Here is a 22,371-nt window from a genome sequence, read left to right on the forward strand (position 1 = left end):
TTTAGAAATCAGAACAGCGCATCTAGCACTGGAGAATGGTGTCTGCCTTCTTGTATTTGAAAAAAAGTGTTCATTCTTCTTCAGGTGTGACAGACGGAATGACTGTGGTGATGCCAGCGATGAAAGGGGTTGCATCTATGAGCCATGTCAGCAGCACCAGTTTACTTGTCAAAATGGACGTTGCATTGCCAAGGCCTACATTTGTGATGGAGATAATGATTGTGGTGATGAGTCTGATGAGCTGGAACACCTCTGTAGTACACCAGAAGCAACGTGCTCTCCCCATCATTTTAAATGTGACAATGGAAACTGCATTGAAATGGCTAAAGTCTGCAATCGGTTGGATGATTGCTTAGATAATAGTGATGAAAAAGGATGTGGTATGTTTAGGTTTATTTGGACTATCTTAATCTGTTTAAAATGCATTGGCAGATTCAACAGAAAAATGATCTTAAGATAACTTCACAATTACAATTATATCTATTCCGTGGTGGTGGAGGAATGTGTACATTTAATCTTTTTTTAAAAATTGTATTAAATCACATCAGTTATATATTGTTTTGACAAACCATGGAATTTAGCTAATTATGTAAACTGCAAATGCAGATTATAAATTGTTTCATTATTGCCCTTACATTTCCAAAATCCACCACTGGTTTGTGTATTTTTTGCACTCAGTGAGTTTGGCAGCAGACTTCAAAAGAGCTGAAATAGTTCTTTTTTTTTTTTTTTTTTTTTTTTTTTTTTACGTACTGCCAGCTGAGATTTGTATTGAGCATTTTCAGGAGAAGGCAGGGAGAGAGAGATAGAAAGAAGAGTATGTTGGAAAATCGCTGCACTGTTTTCTCTGTAAGTCAATTGCTTGAGAAGAGGTTTCTTTCCTTCGCTAGGAATAAATGAATGCAGTGACCCTTCAATCAGTGGATGTGATCATGACTGCACGGACACCCAAACAAGTTTCTACTGTTCTTGTCATCCTGGATACAAACTTATGTCAGATAAACGAACTTGTGATGATATTGATGAGTGCAATGAAACTCCATCAGTATGTAGCCAGATTTGTGAGAACACAGCTGGCTCCTACATCTGTAAGTGTGCCCCAGGCTATATCCGGGAGCCTGATGGAAAAAGTTGCCGACACAATAGTAATATCTCCCCATACCTTATTTTTAGCAACCGTTACTATCTGAGAAATCTCACAGCAGATGGCCAGTCTTACTCTCTCATTTTGCAAGGACTGAGAAATGTGGTGGCACTGGACTTTGACAGGGTGGAAAAAAGGTTGTACTGGATTGATGTGGGGAGGAAGGTCATTGAACGAATGTTCCTAAATGGAACAAATAAGGAGGCTGTGATAAGTGACGATGTGCCGAATGGGGAAGGTATCGCTGTTGACTGGGTTGGCAGGTAAGAAAACACATTTTCTGCCTTTCTGAGCTACTAAGGAAATTGGAGGGAGTTTGCATTAAGATTCTTCTACTTTGTACAAAAACCTCTGAAGAGCATTAAATCAATTTGGATTGTGGATGCAGTATTACACAGCTGCTCTGGAAAATTTATGGGCTTATAATATCTTGCATAGTGCATTTGTTTAATTGGTCTCCTGTCTATTTTACCAAGGTTACATCAGAGTTAATCTCTCATCAATAACGTAGTGCATATGGCTCACGTGAGAAGCATGTTAGGAAATGATCAATGAACAGATGAGCTGAGCAGGCAGCTGGGAAATTATATGTTCCTGGGGGTAGAGATTCTGAGCTTAGGCTAGGAGGTGCTATTATTTGCAGGTGCTAGCAAAGGAAGAAAGGTCAGGACTGAAGCTTCGGTCTTTGAATAACAATATGCTATAAGAGATTACTAAATTCCAGTGAAGAAGTAATAATAAACATTAATGAAGAGCATGTTTTTCTGCTCTTGAAAAATACATCATTTTCTGACACTCAAACCATAGGTTGACATCATTTGCTAAACGCGGGCATTATGAGGACAAAATTGGAAAGCACTTTGCGTTGTGGTAATTTTTTAATTGCCTGCCATGTATCATAAAGTAGCTTGATTTATTTCCACGGAAACTGCTGTTATTTGGTGCCCCTTCATCAATTTTTCTTCCTTTTTTTTTTTTTTTTTTTTTTTGCCTGCATTGCTCTCAGTGTGAAAAGTTCAGAGCTCTTCAGAATAATGAGAGTGATTCAGAAGGTCACAATTGGGACTTACGAGAGCGTGATTTTATTGACGTATTCACAAATCAGTATTTTCACTGCTTTGTCTCTGAAACTAATTGTAGTTATGTTACCAGTCGCTCCAAATGCTTTGTGGTTGATAAAGAGGTGTGGAAGGAAAAGACTAATTTTAGCCGAAGTGATCCTATTGCTCCTTTAATAATAGTTGCTGAATTAATTCAGCTACCATTAGATATGCTTTTAGTCAGCTTTTGTTTAGGTGCCTCAGAAGGGCTAAAATATCGTACAGTGGTGGATAAGTTGGTCTGCAAGTTTCAGTACAGGGTGGGGATTGGGAGATATGAGCTGCAGGCTGGGGAAGATTATCTTTTCGTTTCTCCTACCTCATGGGAGTACCACAGTGGTGATCAGAGTGATATAGGTAGAGACTTAGGCTGTTTCTGGAGTGATTCTGTGTGCACTGGAGCTGAAAAAAACACTGCAGGCAATTTCAAAGTAGCCTACCTTATTTCTAATTAATCAAATTAAATGCTTTATTTTGTTGCAGGCTTTCAAAAATCAATGCATGTTATCTTTGATTACAGATACAGATAATTCCTAGGCAGTGTAAAAGAAAAAAAATATTTGAAGTGAGATTTAAATTAGGCTTTCAAACCATAATAGCTAGCAATTTTTGAAGGAGAGCCAACTCTTTTATTCGTTTGATTAGAGCAGATGTGACAGCCTGGAAAAGGCGAACACTTTACAGCTCCAGTCACAGTCCATTATACTGCCTGTGTGTTTTTCTGTTTCTCTTTGGCTGTTGTGGTAGGAAAGGAGAGAAAGAAAAGATTGCTTAGTAATTTATAGGTAAATGGAATATTATTACTCAACTGGGGAACTGCAAGTTTGAATTTGATACCCATGATTGTGGACAGAAGTACAGAGGAGTAAAAAAGACAAACTGGAGCATGATATAGAAGAGATCTTAGTACACTATGTATACTCTTCCTTTATTGTGGACATTGCTTCTAGAAGGAAAAAAAAAAGTGAAATTCAACATGAAGTAAAATGAAGAAAGTAAATTAACTCTAAAACATTTCAGAAAATTGTACTGGGTGGATGCCTACAAAGATTGCCTCTATGTCTCTGAACTTGATGGAAGATTCCAGAAAAAACTGGTAGATCGATGTGTGGATATCAACAACACTTACTGCTTTCAGCATCCCAGAGCAATTGTTGTTCATCCAAAATACGGGTATGACATTTCAAAAGTCCTTTTCCTTTTAAATAATTTTGCACTGTCTCTGACAATCTGAAATAAATTTTGGCTGCGTGCTCTTTGATTTGTGTGACATTAATCTTAGCTGGAGCTTAGGAAAAACAGCAGCTTGCTTTTCGTAGCTTTATATGCAGGGCAGCCTGATACTGAAAGTGGAATTTGGTTGCATGTGGACAAGGAAATGTTGATTGCAAGGCTGAAAAGGTTAACAGGTGCCTGTGCAGCTTGATATACAGTGTGGTACTGATTGCATTCTTTGAAGATGATTGTGCTTGCATGCATCTACTTGTTTGCTGTAGTGATTAATGTAACAAGTAAATGTATTAACCTTTTACTTGTCTTCCTCGGTATCTGGTTTAATTTTTTTGCAAGAAATGCTGTCTTTCAGATCTGGCTTCTTGTATTTACTTCAGCATATTTTTACTATCAACCTAATTAGATGTGTTTATTTGAACAGACAGGTTTACTGGACGGACTGGGCAGATCGAGCCTATATTGGACGAGCAGGCATGGATGGCAAGGACAAGACGGTGATTATCTCTACAAAGTTAGAGTGGCCCAATGGACTCACCATAGATTACACCAACGACAAGCTCTACTGGGCAGATGCCCATCTAAATTACATTGAGTACGTACACAGAGAAGAATAAAACAGTTAAATAATTTGCTCATACTGGATTTCAGTGGTAGCCTTTGTAAATGCTGTTTGCACAATGCTTCTATCTATTGATGCTATAGGAAATTAGAGTCAGGAAGTCTGGAGCAGTAGGTGAAATGAATGACACGGTAGCCTTGCAGTGATAGTTCATATATTTGCATTCCAGGTCCTGCTAGAAATGTTCCAAAACTATTGAAAAACTCACGTTAAAAAAGTCATAATCTATGCTTAAAATATGCAAGTTACCAATATCTATACCTTGCCTGAGTCAAGGCAGAATTGAATGTAAAATAACTACTTGTGATGCCCTTCTGTCTATATGCATGAGTTCAGCTGCAGTGTCTAAACTAGTTATGTGCTAATAAAACAATACACAAATTATTAGAGGATGTCTGAAAACTTATGTGTAATGTTATCCTCAGCTTTTATGGAGGTGTCCATAGATACAGTATGAAATTTCCTGTTGGCACATAGCTTCTTCTTGTCAATTGATAAAAAATGTATTACTGGAAAATTGGAAAATTACCTCTTAAAGATCTGTTAAAATCCACAAGTTACACTCTGGTTCTTCTGAAGGCATTGAATCACTTCAAAACAAATCCTTCATATTCATGTTTATATATGTGCTTAGGGTTATGCTTTCATCCATTTTTTTTCTTTACATTTCATTCTTCTGGCAGCCTTTTCTATGCTGAAGTATTAAGAATATCCTATTTTAAAAATATATTAATATCCATTTTTCTTAATTTCTCTTGTCTTTCATGTTTTTACCCTATATGGTAAGATCACAACAAAAATATAAAATTTATTAAAGGCACCTTATCAGAGGAGGCTCTAAATCATCAAGTCATTGAAATTTATGTGTATGAAATTTAAAGATTTAGGAGACCTATTGTGTTAAGTATTCAATTATTAGCAGTGTGGATGAACCAGGCAAGCCCATCTCTCATGTGGCAGAAATAACTTACTGTAAAACATTAAGTGTGCAAAATGTCTTTGAACTAGGTGACATAATTCTATGGGAAGACTTCATGCATCAGTGGATGTTCCCCTATTACACTTCTTTACCTAGAACAACCTGTTTTACTTCTCTGCATATCTTAAAATTTATTTACTGAGGACACTGCTCTATCATAGGACTAAAGAAGCTGCAATTCCACTGTTATATGTCCTGGTCCAATAAAGATCTAACATTAACATATAAGGATGAGAAGATTGGATAGCATTTATCTGAATGTTTTGCACATTTTCCTTTATCTAGGTACTCTGACCTAGATGGACATCATCGTCATACTGTATATGATGGGACATTGCCTCACCCATTTGCAATAACCATTTTTGAAGACACGATATATTGGACTGATTGGAACACAAGAACTGTTGAAAAGGGAAATAAATATGATGGATCAGACAGGACTGTTCTTGTGAACACCACGCATAGGCCATTTGACATCCATGTTTACCATCCATACAGACAACCTTTTGGTGAGAAAACAGTATTATATTTGAATTTAGAGGGCCAGCTGTTATCTGGAAACTAATGTAAAAAATCCTGAGTGGACTCCGTTTTCTCATTTGCTCGGGGAAATGAAATGCACAGAGTAAATGTACTTCTCTGCTTTACACATACAAATGCTCCTTGATTAACTGCTGAAATAGAATCAGATTGGAAATGTGTTATTTTAAATTAGTTTCTTAAAATTCAAGACCAATAGTATACGTTTCATGCGTGTGAAATCATATGTGTTTATCTCTCTGAGTGCCTGGTAATTTAGGTTTTGTTTTTAGACCTACTACATGTAAGTTTTCAATACAGCATGAGAGGAATCTATTGAAGATTGAGCCCATTATGTCCTGGGATTTGCAATGTGTGATAATATTTATTTTTCTTTTTTCTTTTTTTTTTTTTTTACCAGTTAATAATCCTTGCGGCACCAACAATGGTGGTTGTTCCCATCTGTGTCTGATAAAAGCTGGTGGTCAGGGTTATTCCTGTGAATGTCCCGATAACTTCATGATTGTTCAGTTTGGCAGCACAGCACACTGCCTTCCAACATGCTCCAGCACCCAGTTCCTCTGTGCGGACACGGAGAGGTAGGTGCTGTTCACATTCTTTTTTCGGATGCCTTTTAAGGATACATTCCACAGTTTAGTCTTTTGAAAAGGGCATTAAAGCAGTAATTCCTCCTATTATTCTGTGGTGTCCTAGGAAAGACAAAGCCAGGACCAGGCAGACTTTGTTTTGGAAAAGTATATATGGACTCCTACTTTAAATGTTGTGGGGTTGTTTTTTTGTTTTTTTTTTTTTTTTAACTTTTTTCCCCACTACACAGCATTGCTGTGTAATGCCTGGAACTTTTCTTATTTGCACATCTTTTGTAACACATCTCTTTCTTCCAAGTACATGCTGTCTGGGAGTATCCTAGGAAAGCAAACAACAACAACAACAAAAAGCATTTAAAAGGTGTGAGGATGTGTTTCATACCCCTTTCTCTGAGATAGCTGCAGTGGGAGGTGAGGAATGTAACCTAAGAGCCGCTATGCTGACACTGTATCACTCTGGAGATTTTGAGACTGTTGTGTTTGTAGGGTGACGTTTTGAAACAGTGTTACAATGATGATCTCTTGCAAAATTCTTGTGCTGAACAAGGGAATTATTAAAATGTTACCTGATAAAAAATGTAAATGAAGATTGATTTCAAAAGCTGAGAGATGGTTACCATAAACACACATTAAAATTCAGTCCTTATTAATTTACTATGAACACCTTTTAGAGATCAGCCAGTATCATTTGTTTCTAGAGAGTCTTTTGGCATAACTCGTTAGCACTTGACATATGAAGCAGAAGAGATGAAATTCAAGGTGTCTTGGCAGTTTTAAGAAACAGACTGAGACAAGACTGTTCTGTGCTGTGAAAGGATGTTTTTCTGTTTGTTTTATCTGTAGAGACACTTACTCAACAAAACATTGTTCTCTCTTTGTAGGTGCATTCCTATCTGGTGGAAATGTGATGGACAGAGGGACTGTCGAGATGGCTCTGATGAGCCCCCTACCTGTCCACACCGATACTGCCCTGTTGGTCAATTCCAGTGTAACGATGGGAACTGCACAAGCCCACATTTCTTATGTAATACTCAGTCAGATTGCCATGACAGATCAGATGAAGATCCTGTACTTTGTGGTACGTTATCAGTAATAATTCTAAGTGAGTTTTGCCAGTACAAACCATGCAAACAAAATATATTGTTATCATTATCCCCTTCTTATGGGTGAAAATGGTAGGTAGAGAGATACAGGTCCTAACTGGCTAGTCTAGCACCCACAAGGAAGATTTATTTCAGTACAGAAAAGAACGAGAGAGTAAAAATACACAAAATGTAAAAATGTCTTACGCCTTTGACTCAGATTTGCACTGGAAGTAGGATCCATTCTGTTTTATCTAGTGTAAATCCATGATCTATATTATGAATCTAAGCCTTCCTGATCTGTCCATGGGTGTACTCATTTTTCCCATATTGAGCTTTGCACGACAAGACAAAATTATTTCTTTCTCTGTGTTGCTCAAAACCCAGCACATGTGGGAGACTGCTTTGGATTGTAGCATTTTGGCAATAGATCCTAATTATGCTTGTGGAGAAATATTGTTGCCTTAGAAACCTTTTTGCACATACTTACATCTAAATTATAAAGTGCATCAGTTGTCTTCTGCTTGTAAATAATTTTCTGGCAGTTCTGAGCATAGTAATATAAAGGAGAACAACAGTGTGCTTGTGTAATTGATAGTTTCATTACCATTCGTTAGCAAAGTCTTTCTAACAACGACAGAATTATATGAAATTACAGTTTTACATGAGTTTCAAATAGCTAAACTCTTAAATGTGGCACAGAGGATTATTTGAAGTGTAAATTTGGCAGCTGCATACCATGTCACTGTTTCTTATGTACTGGGTGCAGTTCAAAGTCAGTTTGGATCTGTATAGTTCCTTCTATTCATCTTGTGCATGGAAATAGAATCTTTTAGTTTGGAAAATATGCGGAAATCATGATGTATTGCTTCCTTTTGAAGAGTTTTTCAGTATATATGAAATAGCAGTATGGTAGTGTTCAGTGAGATATAAAAATTCAGGAAGTTTTGTACGAGGCTTGTGTTGACTTTTGTTTTCATAGATCTTGAAATATCCCCCAGTTCAGCAGTATTGCTGATGTTTGTGTTCCATGCCTTGACGTGGCAATAGAGGGTATACATTTACATACAGATTATGGAGATGTCATTAGCATGATCTTCTGTTTCCTAGCCCATTCCTTCATAGCTTAGAGGAACTAAGCAAATCAGACAAAATGAATCTAAGTTGGTAGCATGGCTGGAGGCACAGTATCACTTCTTCTCTGCTTAGTGGCTGGGAGCCTCTGCCTCCATAATATTTGAATACTGGGTCTAGTCCCTTGTGTTTTTAGAAGAAGATAGTGCTGTCTCATTCCTAGAAAAACTTAGGGACTTAGTGAGCTTGTGGGAAGTTTATGCTGTAGCATTAGAAATCTGTACCTGAACTGGGCGAGTAGATTCTGATATTTTAGATGTTTGTTGACTTAAAGATGAAACAAACAAGTATGGACGTAATAAATGCCCAATTGAGGTAACACTGCTGCAGCAGATTATTTCTCTAAGTAAGTTTCAGTATCATAATAGCCAATTTGTATTGTTTCAGCTAATCATCAGTGTGAAACTCATCAGTGGCAATGTGCCAATAAACGATGTATCCCAGAAGCCTGGCAATGTGATAGAGAGGATGACTGTGGTGACAACTCGGATGAAGATATTACTCACTGTGCAAGCAGGACCTGTCCTCCAGGCCAATTTAAATGTGACAATGGCCGCTGCATCCCAGAGTCCTGGAAGTGTGATGTGGATGATGATTGTGGCGATAACTCTGATGAACCATTCCATGAATGCAGTAAGCATTTAGCTGTAGTAAGCTGTCTACATTATGATGCACCTAAAGCAGAGCAGACTGCATTACTTAATTTTTCTGAGGTTGAAAATTAATTGGAAATAAATATTTCCTTCAAGGTAGTTGCTGACATAGAAGAAGAGTACTAGAAAGCATAGATTCTGTGTGATAATTCACTGCTTTATCATTCTTGCAAATGTAGATGCTTAATTGTGCTGACTTGCTTACCAAGAACCGACAGTATCTCACAGTGACCTCCTTCACACTAGCAGTGTCATTTGCTTGGTCCTTAAAAACCTTTTTTACAAAACATTATGTACCTACATGATCTATTGCCTGTATAGAGACAGCGAATGCCAGTTCACCAGTTTCTGCCTTGCTCCACTTTGGAGTGTGATATATGCCATGCTTTTTATGGAGAGACAAAATACGTCATTACAAGTCCAGTAGTAGAAAGTATCGACTAAATGCCAATTGTATAAGGCAGAATAGCAAGATCAGTTTTCTGGCTAACATCTACTACTTGTGTTGCAGTGGGCCCTGCTTATCGTTGCGACAACCACACACAATTCAGCTGTAGAACCAGCTACCGGTGTGTACCGCTGTGGGCAGTGTGCAATGGGAATGATGACTGCAGAGACAACAGTGATGAACAAGGCTGTGGTATGTCTGGAAAAGAAGATGCATTCAACATAATTTGTGCCAAAAAGATTTTTTCAATTTGAGTTTCTGAAAATCTTTTCAGTGATAATGAATCTGTTTTTTTGTTTTTTTTTTTTTTTTTTTTTTTTAACTAGTATCATCTAATTGCACTGGTAGTCTTGAGGAAAACTTCTGTGTGTAGTGATTCATTGTGCAGCTCATGTATTTACGAGCTCTGAAGACCAGGATTATATTATTTTGACTTACATGTCATCAAATGAAAGAGGAAATATTTTTACTTGAGCTCAGCTAGTATAGACTGTTAAAAGTGTCAGTGTGTTCTACATTTATGTAACTACTGTACTCCGGAAACCATTAGCATGGGAAGTATAATGATACTTTCCTAGACTCTTACATTTATGTTGAAACCTCTCATAAGCTTTCACACAGAATTTATTTGGAAATCAGTTCTCTATATCAAGACCAGAAAAGAATCAGAATTATAGCATTCTATGAAGACTTTGCAATTGTTATTCTCTGCTTGTAGAATTAATTGTAAAAAAGCATGTCACCACGAAACATGCTCCTTCATTCAGAAATGCTTTTCTTTGGGCTCTTTATTAGTAGATTAATACAATCCATATATTTTAGTAGCTGTTAATGTATTAAGTTACTCTTTCATGGATAGAGTTGCTCCTTTAAAAGCAGGATAGAGGGCCAGATTTATTAGAATCCCTCATACTGGATAGTGGCACTGTAAGGAGCAGTCATTCTTTTCCTTTGATAGCATTATATAGCATTTATTTTTTTGTTTCTCTGTCTCACTTCTATATTGTTACTTCAGCTGTTTCTTAATCACTCTTGTCATTTGGCCCAATTCTTTACACAACTGCCTTTATCTACTTACATTATCTTTGGTGCTTTTCATCTCATCCAAAGATTATACTAATATGTGCTGGTCTCATGTTTTGTTGGCAAACATCTTATGCTGCAGAGGAGATGACTTGCAGTCCTTCTGGAGATTTCCGTTGTGACAATCATCGGTGTATCCCACTGCGCTGGAAGTGTGATGGAGATAATGACTGTGGAGATCAGTCTGATGAGCACAACTGCAGTGAGTTCTTTTTTGGCTATAACAACATAGTCTAGCTTTTGACTTAACTAGCCCTTTGCTTCTTATGAAAATGTGGCTGACAGATCTCAGTTGCAATCACTCAGTGGATTTACTTCATAGTCTTTTATTTTCTTTGCTGAACAATCACAATGGCGCCTTGAGGCATTTTTGACCAATAAAAGAAACTAGTAAATCTAGTAATCACTGTAAGATAAATTCACGTTGTCTGCTAGGGAATGACATTTGAATTCTGTCCTGTGTGCAAATGTAGGAGCATATCGTTTTGTAAGGAGTTAACCTTGATTACTTTTTCCTAATTTAAAATACAAATTACTCCTGTCTAAGTTTGTGATAATTTTTTTTTCCATGCAATGAGGAATATAGTGCAAAGAGTATGGTGAAGAGCTGTTAAAATATTATTCAGTTTTAGTTTATATTATATCACAAGCTAGTATTGCTTTTGTTTGGTTTAGTAAGGCAGGTGTGAGTATTTAAATCCACAACTGGGAAAATCTATAAGTTTGTACTTCTGTTTTAAATGAAGGTCCTCGTGAATGCACAGAAAGTGAATACCGTTGTGACAATCTGCGCTGCATTCCTTCCCGCTGGGTCTGTGATCACGATGATGACTGTGAAGACAATTCAGATGAACGCGATTGTGGTGTGTATTGCCTGGATGCTGCCTCTTACATGTTCACACTTTATTTCTAAATTAGTAAGTTTTCTGCAAAATGATATTTTATTGGAAGCATCTTTAGTGGAGTAACATTGACCATGTCACTTTAGTTGTTTCACCAGAAGTTGCAGTTATCACAGTTTTAGTGGTCTGGGATGTTGCACTCTTCTGTAGGATGATGTTCTCTAAAGCTGAACACTTAATAGGATTTGAATGAAGAGAGATTTCAACAGTTAATTCTGAATCTTTTCAGAGCTGAGGACCTGCCACCCAGGTTATTTCCAGTGTAATAGTGGGCACTGTGTTGCAGAGCGCTTCAGATGTGATGGAAATGCGGACTGCCTTGATTTCTCTGATGAAATAACTTGTCGTGAGTTTCAAGTTTCGCAATTGGTGATCATTGAGCTTAATTCCAGAAAGAGATGCACTTTACTGTCTCTTTACATGAGGTTACTCCTTAGAGGTACTGAATTCTGCAGCAGCAGGTGGTGTCAGTAGAAGTTGAGGAGAATAATGTTCTGAATCAGCTTTTTAATATATTAGTAGATTACCTTCTCTTACGTTAATTGTAAGGACAATTGTAATGCTAGGAAATCAGTATGCTTACCAGGTTCAGCAGAAGGTATACGTGATTGAATTAAAATTTTTGACTATCCCACTTATACTGCAAGGTCCACTGTTTCCAGTTGACCTGCATTCTAACAAGGTTTTGTAATGGAATGGGATTTTATAATGCTCAAAGGAGTGGATAGCTTCTATCTATTGATTCCTTCTATTTATTGATCTGCAGTGAAGAAACACCCTGATGTTTGTATTACAGCAGTTAATAGTAATGTCATAATTTTATATTTTTCAGCAACACGGTATCCTAATGGTACATACTGTCCACCCATGATGTTTGAATGTAAAAACCATGTCTGTATCCAGCCATACTGGAAATGCGATGGTGATAATGACTGTGGAGATGACTCTGATGAAGAACTTCACCTTTGCTGTAAGAGAGAAAATTGATATCAAATGTAAAAATGTAGAATAAAACATATAATTACAATTGGAGGAGTACATCAGAGAGTAAGGATGGTGCTTTATATTTTCAAGTGAGATAGTTAAAATAAAGGCATAAGTTTGCCTTTGAAGGCAATGTAGGGAATGTATATTCTCAAAGGTGAGCCTTCAAAACTGTAAGAGTCAAAACGTCTTTCTAAATATAGATGACCACTTAATTAGCGTGGTGAGTTTTCTGTGTGCTTCCTTAAACAAATCTAGCAACTTCAGTGTTATATATAGTCATAGGATATCCTTTTTGCCAAAGATCACGTACTGTCTTCTGACAAAAAAAATATGTAGTGCCCTGAAGTGATCACCAAAATGTAGAGAAAGTGTTCTTTTGAATGCGCCAGATTGCATTTTAAAATACAGGAAATGTTTCAGTGTTACAGGTTAAAACTGAGCAGGATAGCTTGTGACTCAGTGGCATGAAGTTGTCTGTGTGACTGACTTGATCTCTTCTTTTCAGTGGATATTGCTTGTGAATCTCCATTCCGTTTCCGATGTGAAAACAATCGCTGTATATATAGTCATGAGCTGTGCAACCAGGAGGATGACTGTGGAGATGGAAGTGATGAGAAGGAGGAACACTGTATGTATACACAGAGAATTTAGCAGCAAATAGGAAATTCAGTAATTGTGGTGTATTTTAATAGTGCTGAAGACCTTCAGAAATGTCAAAACCAAGCATAAGTATATGAAAACTGGTTCTTAAATATGAAATAATTTGAACTGTTATTATTGGTACTGTATTCACAGCTCTCCGTATAAGTTGCAAAAATAAACAGTGGTTTGCCTTATAAGTACAGAGTATGGTTTTTGAAATAAAACTTTATTATGAACTTTACTAAATTTATTTACAATAAAGTCCTTTTAAAATAAGAAGAAAAAATTTGGTTGTATTATGAGATAAGAATGTGATGGATAAATGAGAGTTCTTTAAATAGATAAGTGGGGACTTCTGAATTTATAGCACAGTTATGTAAACAGTAAATTTTGATATTTAAGGCCTAATCCTACAGAAGATCTGTTAATGTTCAGTAGGGTTTTGCCCTCAGATGTTTTATGTAATTCAAATTGACTGTGCTGATCTTTGTATTATGAAGTGTAATCATGTTTTTTGTTGTTTATTGAGCAACCAAAATAAGCCAGCTTACTTGTTACTGCTATTGTGCAATAGTTAATAGTCAAGTTAATAGTACTAGTATCTCAACCTCTTGAAGTCTGAAGTAGGTATACAAAGAGTTAAAGGGTATTAATAGGTTTGCACTATTAAAAAAAAATAAATTAGCTATTAACAGGAAGAATCTACCTTTTGCCTTCATAAGATAAAGGGCATCTTTCAGTTCACTGAGGTGTGACTAGAGGTCAGAATGCCCTAATTAGCTCTACTACAGACTTTCAGTGTCACTCTAGTCATTATTTTACCAGATTGCATCAGCTTTCCTCATTAAAAATTTGTAATAGTGCTGTCTGTGTAACTGAACTTGTGATACAAGACTGCTTGTTTTTTCAACTGTAGGTAGAGAACCAACTCCAAGACCCTGTACAACTGAAGAATTCAAGTGTAGTAATGGAAATTGTATTCCTCTACATTATGTCTGTGACAATTATGATGACTGTGGAGACCATTTTGATGAAATGGGCTGCAGTAAGTAATAATAGAACACAAAATTTCAATGCTATTAAAATAAACATTTCATATTTCTTGGATAGAATACTAGGAATTGTTAATGTTTAATTAGCCTGTGAGGGGTTTGATCTGATTAGCCATGGCAATATCATCATTTTAACTTCTTTCAGGGAAAGCCTTAAGGAATTCAGTGCTAATTTCTCTGTTTCACATACATTCCGAGTTGTCTTTAGGTAATAAAACCCAGTGCAGTGATGGTTGATGAAAATATAAAAATACAGAAATAATGTGAAACAGTTAAAATCAAAGACATATCCTGACATTCAGCATTCCGCATTTGTGGATAGGTGCAAATGCAGGTCAGATGTTAACATTTGTAACCTTCCCAACATCAAAAACCTGAGATGTTGAGAGAAAAGCTTTTTGTCTGTTTCTACCTATATATTGAATTGAGATGTTTATATTATCACTGGGATGTGTATGAATGTTATAAGTGAGATAATGAGCTTAATGTGATGTCTTAGTATCTTTTCATATGCTCTGTCTATAAACATGTACTTCTTTCCTACTTACATACAATGAATAGGAAAGGACTTTGTATATATGTGAAGTACGTAAAAATCAATTTAATTCTGTATGTACTCTGAGAAGAATACAATCTTCTATCTGTCACATATTATCTATCATACTTCACTTGCCTTTTCCATTATAAGCATGTCTCAAAGGGTAGTGCATTTTATGCAGTGACCTATATTGACTTCAGAAGGCTTTAAATGAGGTACTGGGTGAGCAAGCTGTCTGTGCCATGTATGGTAGCAGTTAAGAACACTTTTTGCCTAGATGATAAGGAAAGAATAGATAAGAAGGAGGCAGATTGGCCAAGCTAGGAGCTAGTCAAGTATGTTAAATAGATTCTGCAGTTGCTGCAGATACTTTTGAGGAGCTATACTTTTGACTATGGCTATTATCCTGACCCTGATCACCTGCTTCTACAGGTGAAACTATTCTTAGTTGACTCTTGACTGGTGCTTACTGTGGGCTGTAAGTTACTTATGCCTTAGAGATAAGATGTTCACATTAATTGGATTTTGCTTAGGAAAATAATACTACCATTGAAAATTGCTCTCATATAGACAACGATCAAAATTATGACTTTCTTATCACTTCATTTTTATGGTTATAAATGTCTAATTTGTTATTTTCAGATCCTGGAACAGAACGAACTTGTGCAGAAAATATCTGTGAACATAACTGTACCAACTTGAGTGAAGGAGGCTTTATCTGTTCTTGTAGGCCAGGTTACAAGGCCAGTGAAAATAACCGAAACTCCTGTGATGGTATTTTCAGTCTTCTAAACATCTTCTCCCTGACAAGTGTTCAATGACCTATCACTTCATCATTCTATATGGCTACTTATTCTTGCATTATAACAGGATGTTTGTACATTTACCATATGCTTCTTAAACCATTTTGCTGCTTAAACATGTTCGCTAATGTGCAGGTCATTCAACAAAGGCTTGTTCCACAGTTCAGATTTGTTTTAGTCTTTTATTTTATTTTTATTTTGTATGTATACGTTTTTGGTTTTTTGTGTATACATTTAGTTGTACTTTTGCAAACTGAGGAACAGAAATTTGCTTTTATTTTTCCTTACTAAAAGAAAACTTAACTGGAGGCTATGATTCTCATTTTGTACTGTTCTCAGTAAAGACTTGTGCTGTTTTTTTGCCTTGATTATATGTAGATAAAATATTATGAGGAGTTTACCCAAAGGCTGTCGTTGGTGGTCATGCAACATAGTACCTTCATGTTTACCGTTTCAGTATGTTCTGATGTGATTGCTTCTTGTTTGTTGATTCCAGATCTGATGGATGATTTGAATAGTTTTATTAAACATGGTACAAGGCCATTCTTCCTGATCCTTCCTGCTGATGCAGGTTCTTAGGGATGAAGTCTTTTTTGCTTCACCATTTCTACAGGGTTTTGCTCTCACATCTCATTGTAGTTCACCAAAGAAAGACAAAAGATGAGGCAGATTTAGCAGAAAAATATGTGATCAAAAACCTGCCTCTGAAAAGTAATCCGATAAGCAGGAGCTGGAGTTCTTTTAGATAACTGATATTGATGTTATTGAGATTAAAGATTTATTAGGTCATTGATCTTTTAGAGTATATGGGTAAAGGCTATACCTACAGCGTCATATAGTAAAGATGGTCGACCAAGTTGTGGAAGAAGGAGATTAAACTCCATATCCCTTCTCTTTACAGATATCAATGAATGCGAGATCTTTGGAACGTGCACCCAGGACTGCAGAAATTCCAAAGGAAGCTATGAATGTTTTTGTGCAGATGGCTTCAAGTCAGTAGGTGATCAGCAAGGGAAACAGTGTGCAGCTAATGGTATGTTAAGCAACAGCAAGATTGATTGCTACCTGTAAAGAGCAAGAACATATAGAGAGTTGGAGCAGCAGATAATAATAATAGAACGGTAGTACAGAGCTGTAGAAAAAAAAGAAATAAACTGATAGCACATTAGTATTACATAAAATACTGAAACAATTTTGTATTTAGATAATTACTTACAGTGTAGCATATAGCAGATGACGTAGAGGATGACCCCTTCTGTGAAGAAAGGTTGAGGGAACTGGGCTTTTTTAGCTTTAAGAAGAGAAGGCTCAAGGGAGACCTCATTGTGGCCTTCCAGTGCCTGAAGGGAGTGTATAAACAGGAGGGGGAATGATTGTTTACATGGGTGGATAGTGATAGGACAAGGGGGAATGGTTTTCAACTGAGACAGGAGAGGTTTAGGTAAGGTATTAAAAGTTTTCACTCGGTGGTGACACACTGCGACAGGTTGCCCAGAGATGTAGTGGATGCCCCATCTTTGGATGCACTCAAGGCCAGGCTGGATGTGGCTCTGGGCAACCTGGTCTTAGAAGTTGGCTACCGTGCCCACAGCAGGGGGGTTGAAACTAGATGATCTGTGAGGTCTTTTCCAATCCAGTCCATTCTATGATTCTGTGATATGATTTTTTGCTTGATAGCCTCTGTATGGGCTAGTATCTGAAATCTAGTTCTTGAAATACCTTTTCCATAGGAAGAAGCATCTAGACATCTGACAGATCTGGAAATTTTCAGGGCTCAGTGACAGAAGATAATATGATTGTAGTTGGTAACATTATAAAATCACTTGTGCCTGAAGTTCTACTATGTAGATGTGATTAACATAGGAGGAATTTTCCAGAATAAGGCCTAAGATTCAAGTCCATGACTCCCAGCTGGACACTGTCATTAAAAAAAGGGCTGTACAGTTAAATTTTCTCACAAGCACAATGAGCCAGGTGGGACTCATACCCCTGTGGAGTATTGAAGCTAAACCCAAATTAACCTGTGGCCACATAGGAGAGTATTCTTCTGAATCAGGTAGAAGAACTAAAGTAGTAACTTGCTAACTCAAGCTATTGATAATTTATTAGTAGTTACCAAAATTGTTTCCCATTCTGCAGGGTGGTAATATCTGAGCTGTGTGGTGTATACCTGCATTTCACTTTTGAGATATGAGGTCACATCTCAGACATGCCAATGTTGTGATGTTTAACAATTTGTTAGGACTTCTTCCGTAGTGATTATGGCTGTGCAAAATCTATGGTGAAAAGGGTAATACTCTGCTCAGTGATAAGTACGTCCAGAATTTTTAATTAATTTTGCAAAGCCAAGTAATTTGAAAGCTCTGAAGCTTTAGAAGCAGAACTGTGTCCCTTCTACTTTCTTATTCAGACAAATTGTTTAAACTCCAGTTCAGTTTTGACTGTAAGTGAATTTCATTCCTTTTTTTCCCTAAAAATAAATGCATACAAGAAAAATGAATTGTCATCATTAATTAATAAAAATATATTAAAAAATAATTATCATTTGTCTAGGTAATCCTCCATTGTTGCTGCTGCCAGATAATGTGCGCATTCGAAGATACAATATCTCTTCAGAGCAGTACTCTGACTATATTGATAACCAGGAGCGCATCCAAGCTCTGGATTATGATTGGGACCCTGAAGGGATAGGCCTAAGTGAGTATGTGTAGAAAATTAGTACTCAGCCATGCAGTGGCTAGTTGAAAAAGACATATTTCTATGTCATAGGTATATAATTTATGTTGGAAATCAAAATCAAACTGGGTTAACTAATTGGACAGATCTTGTTTGAATATGCCCATCCCCTCTCCTTGTTCTTCAACATCAGCGTAGTTCCTTTTAATGCTTTACTTTGATCTTATATAGTTTTTGTTCTATTTTCCTCTTGTTTTGGTATGAATTCAGCTGTGGAATTGTTGCTTTTTACAATTATGCATTAGTAGAGGATTGCTATGAACAAGTCCCTTTCTTCTGGGGCTTCTGTTGGTCCCCAAACCTGATTCAAGTCCTGTGAAAACTGAACTAAACTACTCAGTATCCTTTGAATAAGGTTCAGAGTTAAGGTCCTATACTCTTGAAAACTGTGGTATGCATTTCTTTATAATCTATGTCAAGATGATTTTAGGTGTGCGTATCAACTATGATAACAGTTTGACCACTACCACAATGTATGTGGTTTAGTTGAACAAAAAATTCTGCATTCTTATGAGTAAAAAATTGGAAATAGTATCTTGACATAAAAGTCCTGAAAAATAAGAGTTTTCAAAAAATGTGGAATAACTAGACATTAAAAAATATCTTTTTTGTTGTTGTTTTGTTAAGGTGTTGTATACTTCAGCATTCTGGCACAGGATTCTCAGTTTGGAGCCATCAAACGTGCTTATCTGCCCACCTTTGACAGCAGTAGAAACAATCCTACCAAAGAAGTTGACTTGAATCTCAGATACATAGTTAATCCTGATGGCTTAGCTGTTGACTGGGTTGGAAGGTGAGTGTATTGAAAAGCTAGCAAAATGTTGTACACTTACTATGTTAAGGATCTGGCAGGAAGTGCAAAATCCACTTTTTATTTTTCTTATGAATTGTCTCTCTTTCAAGATATTTCGTTTGAAAGTAGTCCAAAAGCATATAGTAAGCTTTCCTTGCCCAGACAGCAGGTTAATAGATGAAATACATGTTGAGGATGGCACCAGGTATTCTCAGAGAAAACTGCATTGTTCCACAAGTGGCAGCTCAGTTGTGTGTCAGTTAGTGATAATATGCCAGCCTTCGTGAGAGATGGAATCTTTTTTGAGGACTCAGGTAAACTTGAAAACAAGTTTTCACTACTGTTGAAAGGAGATCTTCCCAATCTGTAATAGAGTTACTTTTCTCTTTTCTCATTTCTTACTGCCCTTGTGCTATCTGAGCTAGTCCCAAAGCAGTGCTGTATAATCTGATGATTATACATGTGTTCTCAGAAAATGATTATGTTTCTGTAATTGTGCCTGAAAGAAAGATGTTTTTTTCCATCCTTTTTGGTTGTGATTGTTCCTCAGGCTAAAATATGGCAATTTTTTTTTTTTTTTTTTTTTTTTTACTTAATTTTAGAAATGATGAGATCACTCCTAATTTTTTTCTCCTTTGGAGAAAAATTGAAAGAAAGTTGGGCATAACTTTTGTAAGTTTAACTCTGATGTTGATGGTGTCAGAAAGTTCATGTTGATGGTGAAAATTTTCAGATGTAATTCATACAGTTTCATTTTACTAATTTTGTTCAATTTTGATGTAGCTTTAAATTTTATTTATTTTTTAAAATTATTTCTCTCAAGTATAAGCCATTTACTTTTGAAATGTTTTGATTTCTGTATTTTAGACATCTTTACTGGACTGATGCAGGGACCAATCGAATAGAGGTGGCAAAATTAGATGGACGGTACAGAAAATGGCTTATTTTTTCTCTACTGGATCAACCAGCAGCTATTGCTGTCAATCCAAAACGTGGGTAAGTTACTACAGGACTTCTCAGAGTTATTTTCAATATCACTCAGTGAAAAAAAACAAAACAAAACAACAACAACATGAAAAATTACAATGATGAACTTCATAGGAAAGACTTAAGGGTATATTTTACTGATTAAATTCAGGTTTTTCTTTTTATTAATGTTAGGAAATTTATATCCATGGAAATACATTTTAGGATTAGGTTGGTGATGACAGCAGGCAGGTCAAATAAAAATTTCCTTTTTATAATGCTGTGTGCTCACCACATTTCTGTATAAATTTCTGTGTTACTGCTGACATAGGGAATTTTTTTTTCTCTTTTTGCTAACTTCAAGTAGCAGGGAAATATCGTCTTTCAGTGAAAAACAATGTAAATGCTTGGGAGTGTTAAACAGCAGTGCTTGGGGCATTTTGTATTCGGTGATGGATCGTAGAACATTGTGCTGTGTGCTTCTAAGCTGAAGTAAAGCAGCACATTTCCTCGAAGTCATTTTTGGACTCTGTAGCTTTATCTCGAATGATGAGTGCTCACATATTCACTCATTTTTCTTCCGTTGAGAATAAAAAATTGTCACTGAAACCACTTCTCTCCAAATCAGTACATGAGGTGCAAACATCTTTATCTTCTGTACTTGTAACATGCTTATTCTATGAACTTGGTGTGACTTTACTAATCGCAGCTGCAAAACATAGCCTGCTTCTGAGCAGCTTTATATTTTATGACTGACCTGTTCATTTAAACTCTATTGTTTGACTATGGCAAATTCTGTACTGTACTGAATTCTGGTTGTGTTCTTTCAGGCTCATGTACTGGACTGACTGGGGAAGGCAGCCCAAGATTGAATGTGCCTGGATGGATGGACAACAAAGACAAACTTTGGTCTCTGAAGACCTTGGCTGGCCAACAGGTCTTTCTATTGATTATTTGAACAATGACAGGATCTATTGGAGTGACTCCAAGGAAAATATTATTGAATCTATGAGACATGACGGGACAGACAGAACCATAGTATTACACGGAGGTAAGAATTTATTGTGGAACTCACACAATAGTAACCAAGACGTGTGCTTAACAAGCACTTTGTTCATACGTGTATGCTAGATTTTCAAGAGCATTTCAAATAACAAGTCTAGGTAGCGTTTTCACCTCCATTATACAGGGATATGTAGCATACCAGGTTCAGAGTTCACAATACCTGGGAACCAGGTTCTCCAAGAGTACATGACCAACTTAGGGACAATATAGAAAATGAGTTTCTTGCTCTTTTAAGGTATATTATTAAGCAGTTTGCAGACACCAGTGTTATGAGGTGGTCAGTCATGTGATGATATTTATCTTCTGCTATGAATGTCTTGAAGTGAAAGGATTAAATGATATGTTTAGTTGAATAATAGCAGTTGTATTGTTTTTGGTAGAGATTTGCTTGCTGACAGTATACTGTTTGGTTCTTTTGAGAAGTAGGCAGTCCATACAGCCTTGATGTCTTTGAAGGCCATTTGTATTGGATAGCTAAAGAACGAGGAGAAGTCTGGAAAAAAGATAAATTTGGAAATGGAGAAAAAGTAAAAGTTCTGACTGTAAATCCATGGCTTACTCAAGTGCGCATCTATCACCAGCATAGATACAATCAGTCAGGTAGGTAATCAGCATCCTGGATAAGCCCTTCATTTCTGTGAGGTTGAAGTTGGTATCATTGTTCTCAAAGAGCTTAGTAGCCTTCTGATAGCATGTTAATCAGCTTGTGATTTTATTTCTGAAAACAAAAAAATGATAGTCTGGTAAGTATTTTCTACATAAAATGAAATCAGCAGTGGAATAGCATGCACTGCTCTTCAGAGTCAATTAGTAATAGATCATGGCCATGTCTTTCCGTTCTTACCTCCGTCTTGGAACTGTCTGATATGACACTCAACAATATGAATTTATCCCTGTAATATACAAGTATTGGCCACTTATTATTGCCCTTAGGGGGATGTTTTAACTAGGACATGTCTGGAGTAATCACAGGGGAGAGATATCCAGAAGAACATCCAGCATTGCACCTCTTAAAAGATGTTTTAGCCTTCAGAAACGAAAGGCTTCCTGTTGCTCAGAAATGTTCTGTTTCTTCACTTCTGTACTGGCTTCCAGCAACTGTGGTCTCTTACTTAGGAAGAATGTAATAAAAGGCAGACAGAAGGCTTTGGTAGAAATGCAGTGTTTGGGCATCAGTTGTTGTAAAAAAAAATACCAAAAAACAACAACCTGGATTTAGACATGTTTTGATTTCTGGTATGTGATATTGATGATACACTACTGACTATGCAATACCCTGCTTTAT

The 22,371-nt window shown here is 36.6% G+C and overlaps 1 protein-coding gene across 1 annotated transcript in view; it reads left to right on the forward strand.

Moving 5' to 3' along the window:
* Positions 1-22,371, forward strand: part of LRP2 (LDL receptor related protein 2) — a 109,379-nt gene that overhangs the window by 75,985 nt on the left and 11,023 nt on the right. The window contains exons 49-70 of the mRNA XM_042822612.1: positions 85-380; positions 891-1,407; positions 3,265-3,417; positions 3,899-4,069; positions 5,361-5,584; positions 6,016-6,193; positions 7,084-7,280; positions 8,806-9,051; positions 9,583-9,711; positions 10,685-10,804; positions 11,349-11,465; positions 11,734-11,850; positions 12,337-12,474; positions 12,997-13,119; positions 14,050-14,178; positions 15,366-15,497; positions 16,428-16,559; positions 18,080-18,223; positions 18,890-19,055; positions 19,923-20,051; positions 20,852-21,072; positions 21,510-21,686. Of these exons, the coding sequence (XP_042678546.1) occupies positions 85-380; positions 891-1,407; positions 3,265-3,417; positions 3,899-4,069; positions 5,361-5,584; positions 6,016-6,193; positions 7,084-7,280; positions 8,806-9,051; positions 9,583-9,711; positions 10,685-10,804; positions 11,349-11,465; positions 11,734-11,850; positions 12,337-12,474; positions 12,997-13,119; positions 14,050-14,178; positions 15,366-15,497; positions 16,428-16,559; positions 18,080-18,223; positions 18,890-19,055; positions 19,923-20,051; positions 20,852-21,072; positions 21,510-21,686 (3,956 nt within the window). The remainder of the gene's footprint in view (positions 1-84; positions 381-890; positions 1,408-3,264; positions 3,418-3,898; positions 4,070-5,360; positions 5,585-6,015; positions 6,194-7,083; positions 7,281-8,805; positions 9,052-9,582; positions 9,712-10,684; positions 10,805-11,348; positions 11,466-11,733; positions 11,851-12,336; positions 12,475-12,996; positions 13,120-14,049; positions 14,179-15,365; positions 15,498-16,427; positions 16,560-18,079; positions 18,224-18,889; positions 19,056-19,922; positions 20,052-20,851; positions 21,073-21,509; positions 21,687-22,371) is intronic.

This window comes from Centrocercus urophasianus, unplaced genomic scaffold (assembly GCF_019232065.1).
Source record: "Centrocercus urophasianus isolate 14NV4802_14NV808 unplaced genomic scaffold, USGS_Curo_1.0 seq_20, whole genome shotgun sequence".
NCBI classification, from domain to species: Eukaryota; Metazoa; Chordata; class Aves; order Galliformes; family Phasianidae; genus Centrocercus; species Centrocercus urophasianus.